The sequence below is a fragment of the Ursus maritimus genome, unplaced genomic scaffold (genome assembly GCF_017311325.1).
Source record: "Ursus maritimus isolate PB19 unplaced genomic scaffold, ASM1731132v1 scaffold_5, whole genome shotgun sequence".
NCBI lineage: Eukaryota > Metazoa > Chordata > Mammalia > Carnivora > Ursidae > Ursus > Ursus maritimus.
Genome location: NW_024426663.1, coordinates 42,019,960 through 42,043,617, shown reverse-complemented (window position 1 = coordinate 42,043,617; position 23,658 = coordinate 42,019,960). Strand labels below are relative to the sequence as shown.

Here is a 23,658-nt window from a genome sequence, read left to right as displayed (position 1 = left end):
TATCTGCAGTAATCAAGATAAGTGTTGTACTGGAGACAAGATGGGCGTAGAGGACAATGGAATAGTATATGAATTAAGTCGGAGGACTTTATATGGTGCTGGTCCTGTATCCACAAGAATACACAGCCCAGGGTCAAGGAGTGTAAGTAAGAACAGCCCTACTTACCATCCCTCCCAGTGACCCATCCCCACAACTCTTGGCTCTGCAGTTAGAGGTCCTGAACCCAAAAGAAACACAAGTATTCTTGCCAGGAGACATAGCAAGGGCACTTTAGACTCCTTGTGGTAGGGAGCAGCAGACAAGAAGAGGAACAGCTATCATGGCAGGAGTACCTGCTACTGACCCGCAAGAGGGTAAGCTGCTCTTACCCCATGAGGGCAGGAATACCTGTACCACCTCTTGATACTTCTTTGTCCCACTGTTACCGTGAACGAGCATGTACAGAAACATCAGGCTAACCAGGGTGTGGTTATCAAGAGTTCAGACACTCTCAGGAATGAACTTTGGAGTCACATTACTAGACAAACCACCCAAAGCCAGCCAAGGTGATAGTTGAGGGTGACTATCGAGAAGAAAGAGGATGAGGACCAGCTGCAGCCATGAGATGGGCTGCAGCGAGAGGGGATGTATTCTACCCAGTGATTTCCGTCTCCTGGATTTTGCCTCAGGAAGAAAGCCCCATGAGCAAGTGTGGCGAAGCAGATGTGTGCAGCACAAGTGGTGGACTATGCCGAGCATGAAGGTGCATAGTTCACATCTTTCAAGAGGCCAGCAGCCTCCAGGACAGCCTGCAGCCTCTAGCCACTGTATCTTTCACACTTCGCCATGATGCTTCCAGCACACTGGTGAGCACATGGTGGGTACTGGACCCAAGCCAGTTCTACCAGAACAGGATTCCTCTAGCAAGCAACCGCTGTCCAAGGACTTCCCATCAGCCTCGTCAACACTTTCTCAGAATTGCACCTTGTGGTCTTTCCCAGAGGTCAGAACTCCATCGGAGTCTGAAGACCCACCCAAACCCTTGCTCCCTTCTCCTTTATCCATTCCAGGTGCACCCCAAACCCTCACACTAATTCCTTTCATATGCAGCCCCATAGTCGCATCTCCTTCTCTTCTCAGAGAGCTTGGACTCACAGACCCAGGCTTGCCTCACCCCAAACCTTGTGTGTTTGTTACAGTACTTCCATTACTGACTTCATATTATACTTAACTACAGCTCACTCGATGTGGGAAAAGAATGAGCCACTCTTAACTCAGAAATAGGTGGAGTGATTATTGCTTAACTCCATCCCAGTAAAAAGGGAACTCCTTGCTTACTAACCTTTGAACTTCTGTCTCAATGAATAGTAGACATTGTGCTGGGTATGTGGGACACAGATAAAAGCAAATTCTTTCCCAGCCTTATCTTCCACCACTCCCTATGCAATGACACCCGGCAAGTTTTTACATCCTCCAAGCTCACTTATGATGACTGCTTTTAGATACAATTCCCTCCACCTTGACTGACCTCTCTCCCGTTTTTGCCTGGCAAACACCCACTGATGCATCAAGCCTGAACCCAAGTGTCACCTCTAGAGCAAAGTATTCTCTGACTTACACAAGCAGAGTTGATTCCTCAGTCCTCTTACAGCACACCCTAATCATGGCATCTGTGACAATGAATTCGGATTTATCCGTCCTCCTAATCAAACTGGAAGTCTTTGGAGCATGGGTCGTGCATCCAAAGTATTTAGCGCTGTGCCAGGCAAAATAGTAGGGGTTCCTTGATGCCTGAGAAGGGAAAAGGAAACAAAAAGAGGAGGACAGCGAGAAGCAGCATACCTGAGAATCTAATTAACAAGGATCTTAACAAACAGCGCTAAGAAGCAGCCAAATGTACTAATCAAGTGAAATGCTGACCGGACACTGGGTACATAAAAATGCTGAGACAGACTTTGCTTTCTGACACTCCCATAAAACACCTATCTGGCCTCTCCCACTCCTAGTTTACAAGCTTATCAAATTCAGAGAGGGGTACATCCCACTTTTCCACAGCTTTCACAAGTCTACTCTCAAAGACTGCATATCAAGGCAAGTCCCCACTCCTCGCAGGACTTGTGGCGTAGAGTTAACTGAGAAAATCTGTTTGATGCCTATGTAATCTTTATCATTTTGTTTGGAAGTGAACAGTATTTAAGAACCACTCCGGTTCAATCCACCTTCTCTGGCCAAAAAAGCTTTCTCTTCTTCTCAGGGGAACATTCAATGAGCAACGTTCCCTGATTTTTCCGGATTCTCAAATGATGAAGCTCCATTCTCTATTAATGATAATCATAAGGCATCATGAATTCATAGGAAAGAAACTTGGGTAAGGATTAAAGAACAAAACTCTTAAAAGAAAACATAGGCAGCAATCTCTTGGATATTGGCCACAGCAACATATTTATGGATATGCCTCCTGAGGGAATGGAAACAAAAACAAAAAATAAACTACTGAGACTACATCAGACTAAAAAGCTTTTGCACAGAGAAGGAAACCATCAACAGAGCCATCATCAACACTCTCAGTGAGCGGCCTTTTTCATATATATCAAATGATACATCTGATAAGGGGTTAATATCCAAAATATATAAAGAACTTCTACAACTCAACAGCAGAAAAACAAATAATCCAATTAAAAAATGGGCAGAAGACCTGAATAGACATTTTTCCAAAGAAGACATGCTGGTGGCCAAAAGACACAGGGAAAGATGCTCGACATCCCTCAACATCAGGGAAATGCAAATCGAAACCATGAGATACCACTTCATACCGATCAGAACGGCTAGAATCAAAAAAGACAAGAAACAACAAGTGTTGGTAAGAATGTGGAGAAAAGGGAACCCTCATGCAGTGTTGGTGGGAACGTAAGTTGATGCAGGCACTGTGGAAATCAGTATGAAGTTATCTCAAAAAATTAAAAATAGAATTACCACATGACCCAGTAATTCCACTTCAGGATATTCACCTGAAGAAAACAAAAACAGTAATTTGAAAAGATACATGTACCCCTATGTTTCTAGCAGCATTATTTATAATAGCCAAGACACGGAAGCAATGCAAGTGTCCATCAATAGACGAATGGATAAAGAAGATGTGAGGTAGATAAACAGATAGATTGATAGAAAGGAATATTAGCAGCCATTAAAAAAACGCAATCTTGTCCTTTTTAAGAACATGGATGGATCTAGAGGGTATTAATGGTAAGTGAAATAAATCAGACAGAGAAAGACAAATACCATAAGATTTCACGTATATATGGAATCTAAAAACAAAACAAATGAACAACAAAAACAAAAATAGACTCATAAATACAAAGAACAAACCAGTGCTTGCCAGAGGGGCGAGGGGAGAGAAATGGGTGAAATATGTAAAAGAGATTAAGAGGTACAAAATTCCAGTTATAAAATAAATAAGTCATGATGATAAAAAGTATAGCATAGGAAATTTAATAATATTGTAATAACTTTGTATGGTGAAAGATGTAACTATACTAATTGTGGTAAGGATCTTGAAATATATATAACTGTCAAATCACTATGTGATTGACCTGAAACTAACATAACAATGTATATCATAATATTATAATATTACTTCAATTAAAGATAAATTCAAAAAATTAAAGTCTATCCACAGCCAGATATTTAAGAAATTGCACCAAATTTATCCCCATGACTTCCTTACCTAAAACTTCTCCAGCCTGACCAGTCTCCTCTCCTCTCCCAGTACAGCCCACTTAATGCATTTCTGACCGAGAGCCTCTGTCTTGCTATCCTTGTCACCTGAAATATCCTCTCCCTTCCCATCCCTTCTCATTATCCAGGTCCTATCACATTCTCAGGACCCAGGTTGAAATCCTCCAACTCCTACTCCATGAGGTCTCAAAACACTCCAGTCCACACCAAATCCACACAATTCCTGCACTGGCCAGGCAGACAAAAAGTCATAGTACGGTCTGGTATAATGTAGGGGAACAGTGGAAGGTCTGGCAACTGCAGTGGATTTGCCCCATCTAAAGACCTTTGGGTTCACAATTTTTTAAGACACTGTGTTAGACCTATTAACAGACCTTTCCTTCCTCCGAGGAAAGGAACTGGGTAGCTAGAGGGGAGAGGGGAAAGGGAGACTTTTCATTGCATGTACTCTTTTATACTTTGTAAATTTTAAAGTATTATCTTCACAAAATACCCAAAATTGAAATATAAAAATGGCGTGGGAAAAAATTTTAATGACTAAAAACACTATGCCACTCAAACAAAATAGATGTGTCAACCCAAGGACTTTCAGTGTAGCATCTCTAATTTATTATTTGTTCCAGTATATTTGGGTTAATTAATTAAATAACATGTTGGTTCTGCTACTTATCTTTGTCATATACATATACTCTATCTCTCAAGAGAACGCCAAGTTAGGGAAGAAAAGAATCACGTTATATTTCTTTTTTATCTCCTTCACTGCCTTCGATTGACAAACACACGGGATATGTACTCAATATTTGGAACCATAAACGTTTTTTTAGAATTTTTAGAATTTTAAAAGTCCTTAAAGATCTAGGCCACCTTGTCATTTTATAGATGAAAAACTGATGCCTATAAAGACTAAGAAACATATCCAACTATCACAGAAAAACAACCCAGGATGTGATGAAAAGAATAAAAACAAAAGAAAAACAATCCCGCCCCCTCGCCACACACACGTATTTTGAATTTACTATAAAAATAAGGACGCCCACTAGAGGGAGCCAATGGTCCATGAACTTGAAGGTGAGGGTCTTAAAAATGTTCCCTTCAAAAGGATAATGAAAAATTTTTCCCAGGGCTACAGAACGTGACTTAAGAGCCGCATACCTAAACAATGTAAATTCTTATTTTTTTTTGCCCGAGTTACAGAGACTTTCAAATCTCCAGCATTAAAAAAAGTGTTTTTAGCATATAGTAATATTGATCCTTTTTTTTTTGATACACAAGTCTATCAATTTTAACACATATTCATTTGTATAACCACCACAATCAGGAAACAGAACAGTTCCATTATTCCCCAAGCCTCCTCCTCTGACTTTATAGTCACCCCACCCTACTCACCCTGTGCACACCGTGGCATTCCATTGTATAGATGTAAAATGTTTATCCATTCACCCACGGAAAGACATCTGGTTTGTCTTCAGCTACTGGCAATTGTTATCTTTTTAAAAAAGATTTTATTTATCCATTTGAGAGAGAGACAGAGACAGAAAGAGCACAAACGGGTGGGGGGTTGCGGGCAGAGCGAGAGGCAGAAGCAGACTCCCGGCTGAGCAGGGAGCCTGCAGTCGGTCTTGATCCCAGGACTTGGAGATCATGACCTAAGCTGAAGGCAGACGCTTAAATGACTGAACCCCCCAGGTGCCCCAGCTACGGGCAATTATTAATACAGCAGCTATCAGTACTCATGTACAAGCTTTTTGGGTGAAAATAGGTTTTCATTTTTCCAGGGTAAATGCCGAGGGGGAATACTGAGTCATATGTAAGTACATGCTCAACTCTAAAAGAAAATGACAAGCTGCTTTCTGAAGTGACAGCCAATCCAAGCTTCCTACCTGCAGTAGATGAGATTTCCAATTAATTGCTCTGCATCCTCTCTAGCTCTTGATATTCTCAGTATTTTTATTTTAGCCATTGCAATAGACACATAGTAGTACGTTATCATGGTTTTAATTTGCATTTCCCTAGTGTTAATCTTGTTAAACAACTTTTCAAGTGAGTACTCTGTTCATTTTTTAATTGGGCTGTCTTCTTACTGTTGAGTTTTGTGAGTTCTTTACATATTCTTGAGATCAGTCAATTGTCATATATGTGATTTGCAAATATTCTCTCCCCATCTGTACCTTGTCTTCTCATCTTCTTAGCAGTGTCTTTCAGGGGTGCCTGGGTGGCTCAGTTAAGCATCTGCCCTCAGCTCAGGTCATGATCCCAGAGTCCTGGGATCAAGTACTGCACTGGGCTCCCTGCTCAGCGGGGAGTCTGCTTCTCCCTCTCCCTCTGCCCCTCCCCCTGCTCGATCTCTCACTCTCTTTCTCTCTCTCAAATAAATAAATAAAATCTTTTTTAAAAAATTGTGTCTTTCACATGGCAAAGGCTTTTAATTTTGATGAAGTTCAATTTATCATGTTTTTTCCTTTATGAATCATGCTTTTGGTGTCATGTCTAAGAACTCTTTGCTTAACTCCAGGGCATAAAGATTTTTTGCTGTTTCTCTAAAATTTTTATAGTCTTACTTTTAAATCTATGATTCACTTTGAATCAACTTTTGCATAAAGTATGCAGTTTACGTTTGAGGTTCATTTTTTTGCAGAGGATATGCACCCAATTGTTCTAACACCATTTGCTGAAAAGACTACTCTTTTTCCTTTAAGTTGCTTTTACACTTCTGTTAAAAATCAACTGGCCATATTTGTGTGCATTTCTGGACCAGCAATTCTGTGCCTCCAGTCTAAGTGTCTATCCCTTCACCAACACCACGGTCTCGATTATTTTGGCTTTATATGGAAGTCTTAAAACTGGGCAGCATTATTCTTGCTTCTTAAATTAAGAATGTGAAAGTAACATTATTCAATAGACCTGAAAATATCTATGTAACAACTTCTAGTTTCGAATTAAAATCAATATGTTGGAAATAGGACAGAAAAAAAAATATTAGGGAAAGGGAACAGAAAGAAAGAGGGAAGTGAAGAGAAAAAAGTAAAAAGAAGAAACATAACAGAAATATACATCAAGAGGTAGAAACACAGAAAGAAAAAGAAGGAAATAGAAAAAGGAAACAGGGAGAGTTGGGAAAATAAAAAGAAAATGGTTCTCTACATATCGGATCTCAACCACTAAACCTAAGCCAGTGAATTCCTATCTGTGAACTGCAAACACCTTCCCAATTACAACTATCCACCAGAGCGAGCTAGCATCAGTAATGAGAGCAGGTCAAGGGCCTAGGGGTCTCACCAGACACCTAAAGATCTCACCTCCTAAAGATCTACGGCAGGCCAAATGCTTTCCTCATTGAATCATCCAAACAAGCAATTATCATTAGTGGCACTTCAATTTTTATGTAACCCATTACAATAGGTTTAAATACTATATAACTGCCTGTTCACATACATAAATGGACAGATTCGGTGATCAGCATGGAATTTCCTTAACTAGAACATTCCTGGTATTTGGGTTTAGATGTTTCAAAGAGAAAAGCATCTGGTTCTCTTTGGATGAAATATCACCCTGTCCACCTCGCAGGATTGCCATGAAGATCAAATGAGATCATGGAAGGGAAACTGCTTCATAAACTAAAACTTCTTATACAAATACACATAACTGCCTCTCCCCATCAGAGGTGTAGGACCAGGAAACTTTGTTAGACACAGATGACAGCATCTGGCTCAACTATGTAGACCCTTTGGTGAAATCAAAAATAGTGTTCAGGAGCAGCAAATTTAGAACTTTCCAGACACTGGCACAAGAAACAGGAAAGACGTGATTCAGTAACTGGCTCTGGGTACTTCTCTGCAACATCTCTCACTATTATGGACATTTAGATACGGGGATCTTGCTTTCCTTTCTTTAACGCTAAAATTCACTATTTCCTTCTATTTTCTATACTTATCTCTTTGATTCTTGAGAAAAAAATCATGGTTAACAAATATAAATGTAGTCACAGAAGAAATATGACACATATTTCACAGAAGAAATATGACACATATGAAATAAGATTGGATATAATCCAAAATGAAAGCTTAACTCATAATTTCTCTTACAAAATTCTCCAACATATACTGTGTGTGTCTATGTGTGTGTATTTTCTGTCCTTAAAAAATGCTCTTTGAGCCTTTGGTATTTCATATAGCTTTCTTTAACTCATAGACCCAAGAAACCACCCGCCCCCTGCTATATTTGTAAGTGCTTCGGCTAATTATATTTACCTTACTTCCTTATTTGACAACTTCTTGAATACGGCTGGTCATTTAATGTATCACCCAGTACTTAAAACATCACTGGAATTCTTAAATATATAAACACATGTTGGCCACACCAAATATTTCTTGTTTATTATTGTGCATTTACTCATTCAATCATTAAATTATCTAATAAGTTAAGTCCACCTCGTGTTGTGGAAATGGAGGCGATATAGCATACCATAAGAACAAGGCTTCAGACTCAAACGTCTCCATTCAAATCCTGACTCTTCTTGGTCAGGATTCATTTTTTTGAATCCAGCTGAGGGACTTTGGAGAAGTGAATAATTTTGGCCTTATTAACTTCCTAATCTTTAAAATTAGGAAAATACAACTACATCAACAGATGTTGCGTGAAATGACGATAATGTGACATGTTAGCACATCATAGGTCCTTGAATACGTGAGTTCCTTACTTGCCAGCAAGAGCACTCGGCTGGCCATTCTAAGCCTCTTTGCTGCTACTTATAAAGGCCCCCCCCCCACCCATAAAGCTTGATATTTAAAAGCATGTTCTGGAATTTCTCTACCTTACTGGACCTCCATCTATTTTTAAATCTAACCTGCCTCTAGGTCCTAATCTCACTCGTCTGCTTCCTTTATAATGTGGCTGCAGTCCTATTCTACCAGGATAGCAGCTGGAAGGAGAGCAGCCAGCACAGCCCACCCCCACTCTTGCCTGGAGCCCCAGCACACAGGTGTGAGGATCCTGGGCACTGGCCCGGAAGCTGCATGCGTCCAACAGCTGCCTCCGCACTCATTAGCTCATTCTCAACTCAAGGCACATGTTCCTAACAAGTGATTTACATATCTACATAGATTCATCCCAGATTAATGTGAGAAACTGGCAAACATCAGTAGTTAGCTTATAGAGCTTTCACTCAGGAAAATGCAAAGCGATGAGTTTTCAGGTGGTAAATAATGGAAGAAAATACCGCTCCCTTTATGATTCACAGGTATTACAGAAAGTAAAGGGAAAATCACCATTTAATAGACAAATGTAATCTGCCTGTGCACATGGTGTTTTAAAGGGGGACACACGATGAAGTCTTCACGGTTACATGAAGCACGCTCTGACAGTCAGTGCTGGATGGCCAGCTCCTAAAGCATGCTCCGATCTCCCTCTCCCGAGGACTCTGAAAGCCTCCTGGGACGCAATGGGTGTTACCCCATTTAAGGTCACAATAGAACAGATTGGAAGTTACTCATCCAGAGAATTTTTTAGAAGTGTTCTAGCTAAGTTGTGATGGGGTACAAGCAATTACAGTTTCCCAAGAGAAATAATCACTTGCGAATTCCCAATGAAGTATGTGGCATGCAGAACCAGGGCTAGAGTCCCAACTGCCCGAGGCTAACAAACACTCTGGTCTCAGAATAAGCTACAATCACCCCAAAATCCTAATTAAAAGTTGGATGAGTAAGCCAGAAATAACTGCCAAATGAAGAGACAACAAATTGCCCCAATGACAATCTTGATATCTGGAAGCCAGAGAGTGCCAATGAAATTCTATAAAGAAGTTCAATGCTAAACATGCAGCAATGTCTGGTCTTAGCCTTGGTGCTGGAGGTCACCCTCACACTGCTCTGCAACCTTTCCTGGCAGCTATTCCACGAAGGAGCCAAAGAAATGGTTCAGGTAGGTTTAGACAGGTTTTCTCTGCTCAAAGCCATGGGTTTCAGTGGCCCCAAACTGCTTCACTAAATGCGTTGTAAGAGCATTCCTCATTTTTCTTTCAGAGTAAAAGAAAGCAAATGTTAAGGGCCCATATTCTCCATTTTTTTTTTAACCCCCTTCAGGTTCTCAGCCCTCTGGTGGGCCTCTTGTCGATAACTCAACACTTCCTCTTCTCAGGACATGTGCAGCTTCATTCCTCTTTCATATCCCCCCAGTCCCTGAAGCTTAGGTAGCCCCCCCCCACCTCCAGCAATAAAACAGCCTAGCATGTAGTGAAAAGCAAAGTCTGAGCAGAGAGACACACATATTTTCCTTGGATTATCGGGTGGCAAGTGTCCAATCACAAAATAGCACTAAAACATGAGCAAAAACATTTGGAGAACAGCAGACATACATTGCCAAGTTTCAAACGAGACATCAGGGAATTCTAGCACAATTCTTCATACAGGCCCCGAGATCTGCTTAAAGATCAGACCCGCTCTGCCACTAACCCCCTGAATACACCCCTTCTCTCTGCTAGAAAGGCCCACCCCAGAGCTGCTCTTTCACTCTTTCAGATTCTCCATCTTCCCAGGTGTGCAAAACACATGAACACATGTCCTTTTCTGAAAAGTCACTGCAACCAAACACAGCCGGGGGGGGGGGGCGCACTACAGACCCAAGAACATCGCAATAGGCTTTATCATAACAACACACGTGGCTCTTCACTCAACAAATCACAAGTGTGAGCAACACTCCACTGGACAAGAGAGATTATTCCACATGAGGAAGTTTCAAGATATGGACCAAATGCAGTCATCCTCCCCTTCAGCGTCTACTTGTCACCCTTACCTGTACAAGTGACGATTGTCTTCAAAATCTTCCTGACCCCATTTTCCCTTGATGTCTTCAATAACATGATTCTTGAGGAATTTTTTCAGCAGCTGTACAGTTTGTTTGCGGGTCACTTCAGGGCCAAAGTTCTGACTGCACCTCAACAGCTCATGCAGCCAATCCACAGCTTCGGCCGCTGTGAAGCAACGTTCGTAACTTTTGAAACGACAGCGATGTTTCCGTAAGGGCATCCTAGCTCGAAAAAGCTCAACTGTTTCATTCCACTGGGGAAGAAAGGGAGAAAAGCATTTAGTAACCAACTGATTTTTTTTAAGGTTATTACGTCCCAAATGCTTAAGACAACGAATGCAGTTCTTCCATTGAAAAGACTGCCTTGATGACAGAGACTTGAATTCTTTTTTAAGTAGGCTCCATGCCCACCGGGGAGCCCAAGGTGGGACAAGAGTCAGATACTTAACCCACTGAGCCACCCAGGCACCCCGTGGAATCACATAGTTTATACTTTTCTTCTAGCCTTCTTATCAAGATTACATTCAACTTGTTATTCATCTATGTTAACGCATGTGGCAGTAGTTCATTTTTATTGCTATGCAGTATTCCACTGCATGAATAAATCACTATTTATCTACTCTTTTTTTTTTTTTAGAGAGCAAGAGAGAGCATGAGTGGGGGAGGGGCAGAGGGAGAGAAAGAATCCGAAACAGGCTCCACACTCAGCGTGGAGCCCAACTCTGGGGCTCAATCTTACGGCCCTGAGATCATGACCTGAGCCGAAATCAAGAGTCGGTCACTTAACCAGCTGAGCCACCCAGGTGCCCCACTACTTATCTTTTCTTAAGTTGATGGACACTTAGGTTGTTTTTTTCTGCTAAGAATAGTGCTCCTATGAACTCTATGTTTTTTGGTCAACATATATATACATTCTATTGGCTATATACTTAATGGAAATTGCTGGATTATAAGGTGTGCATATATTTAACTTTTGTAGAGGTTTCCAACCTGTTTTCCAAAGTGGTTGTACTGATTTATATTCCCGCCAGCAACATATAAGGTTTCCAATTGCTCCACATTCTCATTAGCACTTAGTGTTGCCTATCTTTTTCATTTTAGTCATTTTGTAGGCATGTAGTGGTACTGCATTGTGGATTTCTTTTCTATTTCGTTTCTAATTAATAAGGTTGAACATCTTTGCATATATTATGGTAAATTTGAAGATCTTTTCATGTGAAATGTCTGTTCAAGTCGTTTTCCATTTTTTTTTCTACTGGAGTGTCTGTATTATCGTTCGTGTTTTGAGTTTTTTGTTTTCTTTTGTTTTAGAAATTCTAGTTAAGTGTTATCCTATAGTGGCTTGCTGCCTTGTTTCTTGTGTGTTTTTAAGATGTTAAAAAACTGTTTAAATCTGGACCAACTTAATTTGGAGGATGGCACATAACAGTGTCAGATGAAGTAGAAAGATTAATATATACCTAAGGCAAAAAGATGTTTGCATTTGGCTATGAGGAAGACATGATTTGGAATCAGAGTGGAATTCAATTGCATCAAGTCAGAAGGTAGTTAAAGAAAGTAGAAAAAGTGAAAGACCAAGTAAGCATTTCCTTGCTGAATCCCTACTGTGTGTTGGGCACTGTGCTCTATGGTCCTTTATGCCCCTGGTATTGTGTGGAAGAGGAGTGGACCATCATTGCAGAGGGGGTTGGGCAGGAGGAGGAACGAAGAGCAACCTGGAAGAAAAGGCCTAATCAGAAGGGAAAACAAGGAGCCAGAAGTGGGAAAAATAAAAAGAATATGCCGAGATCAGATTTTCTGGTTTCAATGGGAAGGGAGGGGAGAAGTAAAGATTCAATTTGTGCAGTGATACACCTGAAAGGGTGGGAGAAGGGAGAATGGTTATGAGAGTAAGACCGTGAGTTTCCAGGACTTTTAGGAGGGCTGGCAGGAAGCCTAGGGTCCGAAAAAGCTGTTGGTGTAATTTTGTGGGAAGGATACCATATGTGAACATTTCATTTAATATAGAGAAGGCTGATGAAGGGGTGGATGTCTAGGTTTGTTTTTTTTTTTAAATAGGGAAATATTTTGCAGAATTTTTAAACATGTTTTGACATCAGGCACTATGTCTGGTACATCTCTCTTTTCTTCTCTCCCTATAATGCTTTTCATGTAATAAACAGTACATATTTGCTGAATGAAGTAAAATCATTTTAACATAGGGCTCCAAGAACTGAATTACACATATTAGGCTCAGTTTTACCCATAGTTTTGATAATTTGTTTCTCATTAATGTAAGAATCCATTAAGTTCACATGAAGGGACAACTTGGTGGTAATATCTCCAGTAAATACTTATTGAATAAATAAAGTACATTTTTAAAAGTTATTTTCTTCTTTTGAGTGGGAAGGTTGTAAATAAAAGATTTTCAAGGCTTGGGTCATGTGGGTGGCTCAGCTGGTTGAGCGTCCGACTCTTCATCTCAGCTCAGGTCTTTATCTCAGGGTCGTGAGTTCAAGCCCTGCTTAGGGCTCCACACTGGGCATGAAGCCTACTTAAAAAAAAAGAACAAAAAAACTATATGATTCCATTTATATAAAGTCAAAAAGCAGGTAAAACTAATCCATGGTATTAGAAATCATAATGCTGGTTAACCTGTACGGAGGTGAAGACAGAGAAAAGCAAGAGGTAGTAGGGAGTATTAGAATGTTACATCTCTTGATCTGGGTATGGGTGACACAGGGTGCTCACATGAAAACTCACTGAATTGTACTCATTTCATTATACCACCTATACCTATAAACACAAACATAGTTTTAAACAGTCTCCACATATTTTTAATCATTGTTGTTTTAATTCTCTGCTGACACCTAGACTTCATGTTAGTCCTGATCAAGCATGTTGGGAGTGGGGAGGGAAGAAGAGTTAATAAAACAGATTTTCATTTATTTTATGTTGATTGAACTATCATAATCCTTATCAATTAAACTTAATGCATAGCACTTTATGCATTACTTAATAAATGTAATGAAGACATGGGTCCCTGGGATCCAATATTTCAAACTAGAAGTAAATATGCCTATTAATTGACTCAAGTTGATGAGTAGTTCCTCTACTTATTGTAATTAGGTAAGTAATAATACACATTGTAACAAATTGAATGCAGAAGCATATATAAGAGATTGCCCAGTCTCTCTCCAATCCCACATACCTATCAAACATAAACACACACATATATAGAATTTTCCCTCTTTAATGTATGTTATTTATTAGTATTGTTGTTTGCTTCCTTTTTTAAGAAATGCGATCAATCCTATTTGACACATTCCTCAACTTGTTTTTGCACTGACACAGCATAGATGTCTTTCTGTGTCAATACCTGTAGATCTAACCCATTCTTATGAATGAATGAGTACCATGATTTATTCAACCATTTTCTAACTGATGGGCATGTATCTGTTTCCACTTTGTTTTTTAAAAAAAATTACTTTAAAAACCATGGGGCACCTGGATGACTCAGTTGCTTAAGCATCTGACTCTTGATTTCACCTCAGGTCATGACCTCAGGGTCCTGAGATTGAGCCCCACCTCAGGTGGGGTCGGCTCCATGCTCTGCATGGAGTTGGCTTGACCTTGTCCATCTCCCTCCCCCCACTTGCATGTCTCTCTCTCTCTTTCAAATAAATAACTTAAAGGATCAATGCTTTTACTTATTTGTGATAGAATGGATTCCTAAAGATTATCAGCATATTTAAGTCAGATGTAACAATTTACAGTCCCACCAGCAATATAAGAGCATGCGGCCTTATCTGTGGCCATCGCTAGATGTTACCATTCTCGTTTCTGCCAATCTGTGTTCAAGAAATTATATCTCTAGGGGCGCCTGGGTGGCACAGCGGTTAAGCGTCTGCCTTCGGCTCAGGGTGTGATCCCGGCGATCTGGGATCGAGCCCCACGTCAGGCTCTTCCTCTATGAGCCTGCTTCTTCCTCTCCCACTCCCCCTGCTTGTGTTCCCTCTCTCGCTGGCTGTCTCTATCTCTGTCAAATAAATAAATAAAATCTTTAAAAAAAAAAAAAAAGAAAAAGAAAGAAATTATATCTCTATATTTTGTTTGCATGTTCCTATCTTCATCTTTAGTCATTTTCATTTATTTATCTGAGACTTGAACCTTTTCTACTGGGTTGTCTCCCTCTTTTTCTTAATCGATTTTTAAAAGTGTTTAAATTAGCATTTAAGTCAAAGTGCATGGAAATCAGGAAAGTTAGTCTATTTTGCTCAGTTCAGCATCTCCACAACCGAGGATGGTGCCTGTCATATGGTACATGTGTTTAATAAAGGTGATCTGAATGAATGAACATGGAATGTTAATCCTTTTAAAAAATATATTAGAAATGTTTTCTCCTGGCTTATCAGTTTATGTGGTCTCTCAGCTCTATGAAGGTTTTGTTGTTGATTGTGACATTAATGAAACAAATATATCTTTATTTTCTTTATCTCGTCAGGATTTCCCCCTGTAGGAGAAGGAAATTAGAGATTTCCCCATCCAGAGGTATAAATATATTTATCAAAATTTTCTTTTAATATTTTAGAGGGATTTTTTTTAAAAATATTTGAATCTTCAACTAGAATTTTTTATGGTGGGAGGAGGACATCTCCACTTTATTTTCTTCCAAATGGAGAGCCAATTATGTCACCCTTTTTTCAAAGAACTGAAATATTAAGTTACCTTACATACTATCTTTCTTGATTCTGTTCTGAACTCTCTTTTTTATCCCACTGAGCTATTTGTGTCTTCCTATGCAATACTACATCATTGTGATTACAGTCAATTAATAATAAGTTTAAATCTCTTGTAGGTCAATGTCATGTATAGTCTCCTTTAAAAAATTTTTTTTTCACACTTTTACTCTTCTGAATGGACTTTTCATTCAGTGCATTACACACAGAAAAAAAAACTACTATGACTGGATTTTTACTGATTCTGTTGATAGATGGTTTTCATTTTACACTAGAAATTTTCTAATAAGACATCTTTATCAAAGCTCATATCTCTTTAAAAAGTAACTTACAAAATGAATTTTTAATTTATTTATGGTGATTTTTAATGGCATTTATCATTACGGATTATATTTACTCAATCCATGAAACACTTTAGAATTCTAAAAACTAGTGAGAACCGTGGTCTCTGTTCCCACTTACTTCCAAAAATAATTACGTTGTTATTCACCTACTCTGTCAAGAAAGAAGAATTACATTATCTGTAAAATAATTCAAAATTCTCAGTCACACTTCGAAGGAAAATATCCAACATCAACAAAGAACAAGACAGAGCCTGAGAATGTGATTTTTTCCCCACGACATATTATTTAAAGAGAGAATCTTTATAGCAAAGGGAACAAAAGAGATATGTTCGTGATTAAAAAAACTGTGTTTTATTTATTTATCCCTTAAACTAGGGATCTGAAATAAGGAATCATACAATTATTTTTACTTCACATCATGAGCAAACTACAAAATACGGCACTGAGTGTTGAAATGTGCTTCCTACTCTCTTCTCCAGGATATTTATTCCATTTCCTTCCTCTTAGTACCAAAAATATTGTGATAATGGTGCTATAATGCTATAGCACCTGGCCTGGGAGCGCAGAGACAACCAAACTCTACATCTAGTTGAATTTGCCACAGACTAGCAGGGCAAACCTGATCAAGTCAGTTCACCCCTTTAGGCCTCAAGAGAAGGAGGAAACTGGACTGGACAATTGTTCATGCCCATTCTAGTTCTCAGAGTCAGTGACAGCTGTAAGTGTTTTAAAGTTTACCACTTGCATCAGATGGTAGAGGTAACTCAGAATTAAGTTCAAAGAATCAGTAGATTAAAGCAGCTTTTATAAAAGCAATTTTCTTTCTCCTCATTATTTCTATTAAAATGATGAACTACAGTTGACCCTTGGCAACAGGGGTTTGAACTGCAAGGGTCCACTTTATATACAGATTTTTATCAATAAATACAGTACTGTCAATGTATTTTCTCTTCCTTATGATTTTCTTTTTTTTAAAAGATTTTATTTATTTGCGAGAGAGAGAGAAAGGAAGAGAGAGAGAGCACGAGCAGAGGGGAGGGGCAGAGGGAGAAGCGGACTTCTCACTGAGCTGGAAGTTCGCCGCAGGACTCAATCCCAGGACCCTGGGATCACGACCTGAACGGAAGGCAGAGACTTAACCGACTGAGCCACGCTCGCACCCTTCCTTATGGTTTTCTTAATAATGTTTTCTTTTCTCTAGCTTACTTCATTATAAGAATATAGTATACAATACATACAATATACAAAATATGTGTTAATTGACAGTTTATGTTATCGGTAAGGCTTCCAGTGAACAGTAAGCCGTTAGCAGTTAAGTTTTGGGGGAGTTATACATGGACTTTCAACTGCACATAGGTGGGCACTTCTAACCCCCACATTGTTCAAGGGTCAACTCTATTTGTATATGGGTTACAAAAGCGAAAGCTATTTCAACGAAGATGAATAAGTTGCTAAATAACTTCCATATTGTTCACGTAATGACGTAGAGTCTGTCATTCGATTTTTGGCATAAAAATTTACCCAGTCCATAAAATGTTATTTTCAGGTAAGACTTGGTCCTTTAGAAAATGGAGCTGTACATGGTCCGAAAAAGTAAAGGGAGTCATAACAGGAGAAAGTAAAGGTCTGCTCTTTATATGCCAACAGATTTTCCCAAGCTTTTCCTGAAGACTGTGTTGAGAGTGATCTTGGGAGAAGGGGGAAATGGTAAGTGGGGAGAGGGAGATGGAAAAGCGCGCTGGGGAAGGTAAGGAGAGAGAGGACTAGTCACAAACTTTGTGATTTACCTGGTAAAAGTTGTAAGGCACAACTGAATTATGTTCCGGGAAACATAATAAATAAATAAATAATAAATAAATAAAGTTCAAAATAACTGAACTTCCAGCTCAGTGAGGAGTCCGCTTCTCCCTCTGCCCCTCCCCTCTGCTCGTGCTCTCTCTCTCTTCCTTTCTCTCTCTCTCTCTCTCATTTTATAATGAGATTAAAGCATCTACAATGATGATGGAGATCACTGATAAAGCAGGAAGTCTCACTTAAAAAAAAAATGCTATTGTTTTCTGTGCTTCCAAAATCTTAACTTAAGATCAAAGATCTCAAATAGAAAAAATTTGACAACTGAACTGACTACCTGGGAAGTTCTGGTAAAATTGAGGTGCTTTAATATTCAGATAATTATATTTCCTGCTTAACTTGATCAGTCTTGGCTAAACTTGACTTGAATATCACTTCCTGGGGGCTCATGGCGCTTCTGGAGAACAAAGAACACGTTTCTTTATAAACTCCTCTGATGATATCTTCATGTGACTCAGAATGAAGCAGTGCCTTATTACATAGGTACTATGCATCCATGAAAAGTAGCGACTCATACAATTCAGTGAATGGGACTTAAAACTGTTCCCATTATGATGTAACTTTTTTTTAGTCTGAAGCAGGAAGGATGAGAACTAGTTACCCCAAGATCCTGAGCTTCTGTTTCCCTTGCATAAGTGCTGTGAATAAATCTGGGGGAGAGAGATGTGTTTTTTCCCTGCACAAAGGAGAGTAAAAGTTTTGAAAGTCCCTGATGAAGCACAATCTCTGTCTCATCCCTAAAGATGGGCCTACCAATAGCCCTGATCTCAGATGGTTCCAAACAGTAGAAGCAATTGTGAAGTGGAAGTAAATATGAAAACATTTTTTAATAACCCTATTTGTTCCCTGTCACCTTTTAGAGGCTAGCCCAAAGGAAAATCTAAATTTATATTTGCTCAGTTTTTTTAAATGAATGAATCATTATGAGTGCCTGTAGTAGACCGTTTGCAAAGATGAGTGCAGTACTCCTCCCACCCTGTTCCTATCTTTTCCTGGAAATCCGTTAGGTTCCACAGAACAATGAAACCAATTCCCAAATTATATGTGGCCACAAGTGGTAAAAGACCAAGGAGCGAGGTCCCTTCCTCCCAATTACCAGCAGGCTTCCAAAGAAAGCCTCTGAACACCTGCATTGACATTACCAAATTGTCAGCAATTATTCCATTATAGTGATCCTCTAAAACGCAAATCACTAAAATTACTTACTCCAGGTCACAAAGAAATCAACTACGCCTCAGAACCCTAAATACCAAAGTTCTTCTCCCAGGAGAAAAAGCAGCACCCTGGACCCTCAGGGTCTGTAAAGGCTCTTTCAGAACATCCGTTTGGGCCAACCGCTGATTTAGGTCGGTGCTGACAGAACCAAAAACGTTGGGAGCCAGAAAAGCGGCCAAGACCCACCTCCGTTCCGGGCACCGTTAGAAAGAACCTCAAGTGTCACCACAAGTGACACTCAAAACGGAGACACTCCCTGCCTGGACTGCGGCGAAGGGTGAGTGTTACAAGAGGTGGGGGGCCCTGAGGTAAGGGACGGGGTCCTTCCTCTCGGGGCTGCAGGCGTTCGATTCCAGAGGACAAAGGGGGTGGAGGTGGGGTCGGTGTCACCCTGGTCTTTCGGGCGCTTTAAAGCGGAAGGCGTCACTTACTGCCGAGAACCAGGCCAATGTCTCCGGAACGAAGCTGCACCCACCCCCGACGTGCTGAGCTCCAGACCCGCCTTTCTTTGAGCGTCGTCCACAAAACGGCCGCCGGAGCCAAAACGGGTACCGCCTCCACAGTCGCGCCCCGCCAACCTTGCAGAGGCGAGGACTGACCAGTACGCGGCCGGCGACCAGGCCCGGAGATAGCGGGGCCCGCGGCTTCGCCCAGGTCCCCGCACGCCCACTCACCAGCTTGGTGGCCCGGTACGGGCCGGGCCCCACGATGCGGTGCTCCATGGCCGGTACGCAGCGGCGGCGGCGGCGGCCGCCCCAGCGCGGATCCCCGCGAGCTGGCGGCGCCGCAGTTTGAATCGCGAGCCTGTGCGCTGCGGACGCTGATTGGGTGGTGCGGCGACACGTGACGGGAACTGAGGGGCGGAGACACGGGGGCCGGGTCAGGTAGGAGGCGGGTGGCTGGGCTGGCGGCTCCACCAAGACTCCTGCGGCCGCGGGAACTGGGCTCGCAGACCCGTGGGGGACAGAGTCGGCTGTCCAGCTTTGTCCCGCGCGCGTATACCAGCGTGTGCGCAGACCGTGAGGGGCGCCTCCGCTTCGGCCCGGGGCGAACCTGGCCCGCCGGACCTCCCCAAGGCCCGCCCACTCTTTCTCTGCTAGAGGGTCAATAAAAGTGTGTAATGGGGTGATCGGAAACCGTGGACTGGGCGAACAAATCCCTGTCCGCCTTTCATAGGTAGAGTGAACGTGCTAATAGGATTGGGACGAGTGGGTAGTGAAATGAAGCGAGTGCACCGCCTCCACAAGTGGAGGGACACTAAAACACTGGGGGGGCTTGGCCCCACGGAGTGTCGACAGCACGTAGGAACAATAAAGAGCTGGAAAAGAGCCCCGATTCAGCTTCCTGTTTTTTTCCCTTTTGGTAATCTATTCCTTGAATTTGAATTCTGTGCTTTATATCAGCCTGAAAATTTGTCTTTTGCCATTGGGCTATGAATTCTGTTTTGCTGCTCAGAATTTTCCCGCTAGGAACTGCTGGTCCGATTTACTGTTTGTTAAAAGGGACAAATGAGGTCACGGATCTCTATCTGCAACTGGAGTCCAAAGTTCAAATATGGAAAAAAAAAAAAAAAGTTCGTGTCTGATCACCTCTGGGTAAGAAATGTCTGGGTGGCTCAGTCAGTTAAGCATCTGCCTTCGGCTTGGCGTTCTGAGATCACGGTCCTGGGGTCTGTTTCTCCTTGTCCCTCTGCCCTCTCTCCCCCACCCCCACAACTCGTCTTGCTAATGCTCTCTCTCTCGCTCTCTCTCTCTGTCAAATAAATAAAATCTTTTTAAAAAAAATCTGGGTAGAAGATCAGACTCCCATCTTCATAACACCCCTCCTATTCAGATGCATTTTAGAAAGCCTCCCAAAATTCTGAGATGACGCATGTATTACTTTTTCATTAAGAAAAAGCAATAAAGATAATATAAAGAGAATTCTTACCTTCAAGGAGTGAACCTTTATCATAAAAGACTGCAATGGGCACAAGAGAAAGAAGAAAAGTAACTTCGGAACCTTGTCCATTGGTCACCACCAGCGACCATTGTGGAACTGGGATCTGATACAAAATGTGATGCCCTGCTTCCTGATTGTCTTCCCAAGAGTCCATCATGAGCTATAGACAAGATAATCCCTTTCACTGGAAAAACATATCTGCAAATGATCTACATATCAGAGGACACAGTCTCTGTGAATGTAGTTTAAATCGGGCTGCTGATAATCTACCAGTCTTTCAGCATCATATAAAAACAATTGGGAAATTTCTGTGCATACTCTTCTCTGCCTTATTTAAGTGTGCGGCCATCAAGATCCTGTAGTAGCTTTGACTCAGCCCCTGAACATCTTTATAAGGTACATGGAGTACTGGCAATTTCATCATCACCAGCTGACTTGTCACTGACATTAGGAAATTCCAAGCTGTGGAGCAAAAAGCAACAGAGGCATCAAGTGTATTATGGGATAAGAAATTGTGTTTCTCAATCACTGAATAGGGAGTGGCTGGGAGCAAGGCCTTTGCTGCGAAGAGAGTTCCTGACTGCCAAATTCAGTCCTTCTACCGCCTAAATGGTCTCCCAACTGGTTGGATGGGTTGTTTTGAAAGAACTCCTCTGCTGAAACCCAAGTCACTCACTACTCACATGAGACTTTAGCCATTTGGATTGAACTGCAACTATGTTCAGTTATGCTCTTTGGCATTTAAGCCACAAAGACAGTCCCATTTGCTGAGGTTCTTAAAAGTTGTAAAATCTGTGACCTGATTTCCAAAGCCATTGTTCTGTCCTGTCACCACTTATTGGGAAATGTTCCCCCAGAAATTGCATTAATACTCTTCACTAATAGGGGCATCATATTCTTTGGGGATATGGATGATGAAGAAAGGCTAAAAACATATGGAGAATGTAAAACCATACTCTTTCATTGAAACTGTTAAATCATATTTTTATTTCAGCATTTAAAAAATAAATACCACAAAAAATAGAGATTTACATTCATTTATTCACTTATTCACTATGTCTGAGTTCCTACAATGTGCCGGGCACTGTTCCAGTCACTGGAATATTTTAGGAGAAAAGACAAAGTCCCTGTTCCTAGGAGCTGACATTCTAGTAGGGGAGGAGATGGCAAACCAACTATATGCATAAAAATAGATATAATTTATCAGGTGGTAATTTAGTGTCAGGAAGAAAAGTAGAAGAAAAAGGAGAGGATGGTGGAGACAGGGATGCTATTTTGTCTCAGGTGGCCAGGGGAAGTGACATTTGAGTCAACAATCTGAGTCAAATAAAGAAGTAGCTGTCTGGGGGGGGCGCCTGGGTGGCTCAGTCATTAAGCGTCTGCCTTCGGCTCAGGGCGTGATCCTGGCGTTCTGGGATCAAGCCCCACATCAGGCTCCTCTGCTGGGAGCCTGCTTCTTCCTCTCCCACTCCCCCTGCTTGTGTTCTCTCTCACGCTGGCTGTCTCTCTATCCGTCAAATAAATAAATAAAATCTTAAAAAAAAAAAAAAGTAGCTCTCTGGGGGAGGACCTTCTAAGCTGATGGAATAATGGCCTATGTGAAAGCATGAAGTGGACACATGATTGCCACATCCAGGGAACATTGGAAGGAGGTCTGTGTCCTCTAAAGTGGAGTGAATGGGAAGGAGAGGGGAGGAGATGGGTTTGGACACAGAGAGAAGAAGAGCTCTTTAGGTCACATTATGGGTCATGGGGTTTGGATTTTACTCTGAATTGGCTGAAAATGTATTAGAAAGTTTTGAGAGTGTGTCAAGATCTCAACAGGTTTTTTAAAGCATCTCTGGCCACTGTGTGGGTAGCGGATTGGAATGGGGGTAGGTGTGGAGTGAAAGCAGGAAAACCAGTTCAGAAGCTTGCAATACTTTAGGAAAAAACAATAAATAAATGTGGTTGATACAATGCTTGGCACATGGTGTCATTCAACAAGTACTTGTTAAAGGAGTAAAAGGATGAGCAAGTAAAACTAAGCTTCGTAATTTATTCATCTCCTAAAGATTCATTCAATTCATTCTGTCTCTAAATATATCTTACATGCGTATACTCTGCAATATAATATTTTATATTTTCAGTATGACCTATAAAATTTGCTACTAAAGCTACTATTCTGTTTTGTCTTAAAGAATTATCCACACTCGCTCCTCCCTTTTGAGTCTGAGAAGACACAATCCATACCCGGTGCTTTGTGTTATAATCACAGACACACACACACACACACACACCCTTTCCCTGCCACTTCACAATCAAACCGTTACAGTTCTAAGATAGCATAATAAAACCTTTGCCAGAGATAGAGTTGAATTGATTCTTAGATTTGGGCGTAAGTTCAGTTTCTCGCACATCAGGATAGGGCTTCCTTGTTGCTATCGCTAAGCATACTTCTTTGTATCTAGGAAAGCCACTTGATGACAAAAAAAAAATTTAACCAACATTGGTCTGGCCAAGGAGTATCGGATATATTCAGGGAAGAAGACCATGGAGACAGGAAAGCCATTTAGAAGGTAGTTGAATGAAAACAGACATGAAAATCCAAAAGCAGTGGAGTGTTACGAAAACAGCTGTGTAACCGTGGGCAAGCCTCTTCTCCTGTGTGTCAGTTTCTAATTTTTAAAAAAATGGAATTAATGGTATCTGTTTCATAGGGCTATTGAAAGACTTACTTAAGGAAATACACGCAGATTTGTTAGAATTCTGCTTCCCTTGTGTACTAGGCAGAATTCCAAGATGGTCTCCAAGATTCCCAGACCCGGTGTATCTACTCCTCCCATTTTTTTCAGTCAAACACGACCCCAGGTGCTGCTGTAAAGGGAATTTGCCGATGATATTAAGATTCCAAATCAGTTGACCTTGGAGTAGGGAGATAATCTAGATGAGCCTGACTTAATCACCTGAGCCCTTTAAGAGGAGAGTTTTTTCTCCAGCTGGTGGCAGAGTCAGAGATTCGATGTGGTAGTGAATTCTGTCACCCTGAATGAACGTGGAAGCAGATTTTTCACCAGAGCCTCCACAGGGGAACTCA

At 41.0% G+C, this 23,658-nt stretch overlaps 1 protein-coding gene across 1 annotated transcript in view; it reads right to left on the bottom strand.

Annotated features, from left to right (window-relative positions):
- DEPDC1B (DEP domain containing 1B) overlaps positions 1-19,468 on the bottom strand; it is an 83,936-nt gene extending 64,468 nt beyond the window's left edge. Inside the window, exons 1-2 of the mRNA XM_040622245.1 lie at positions 19,316-19,468; positions 10,502-10,767 (exon numbers count right to left, since the gene is read on the bottom strand). Coding sequence (XP_040478179.1) covers positions 10,502-10,767; positions 19,316-19,363 — 314 coding nt within the window. The 5' untranslated portion in view covers positions 19,364-19,468. The remainder of the gene's footprint in view (positions 1-10,501; positions 10,768-19,315) is intronic.
- Positions 19,469-23,658: the final 4,190 nt, after the last annotated feature.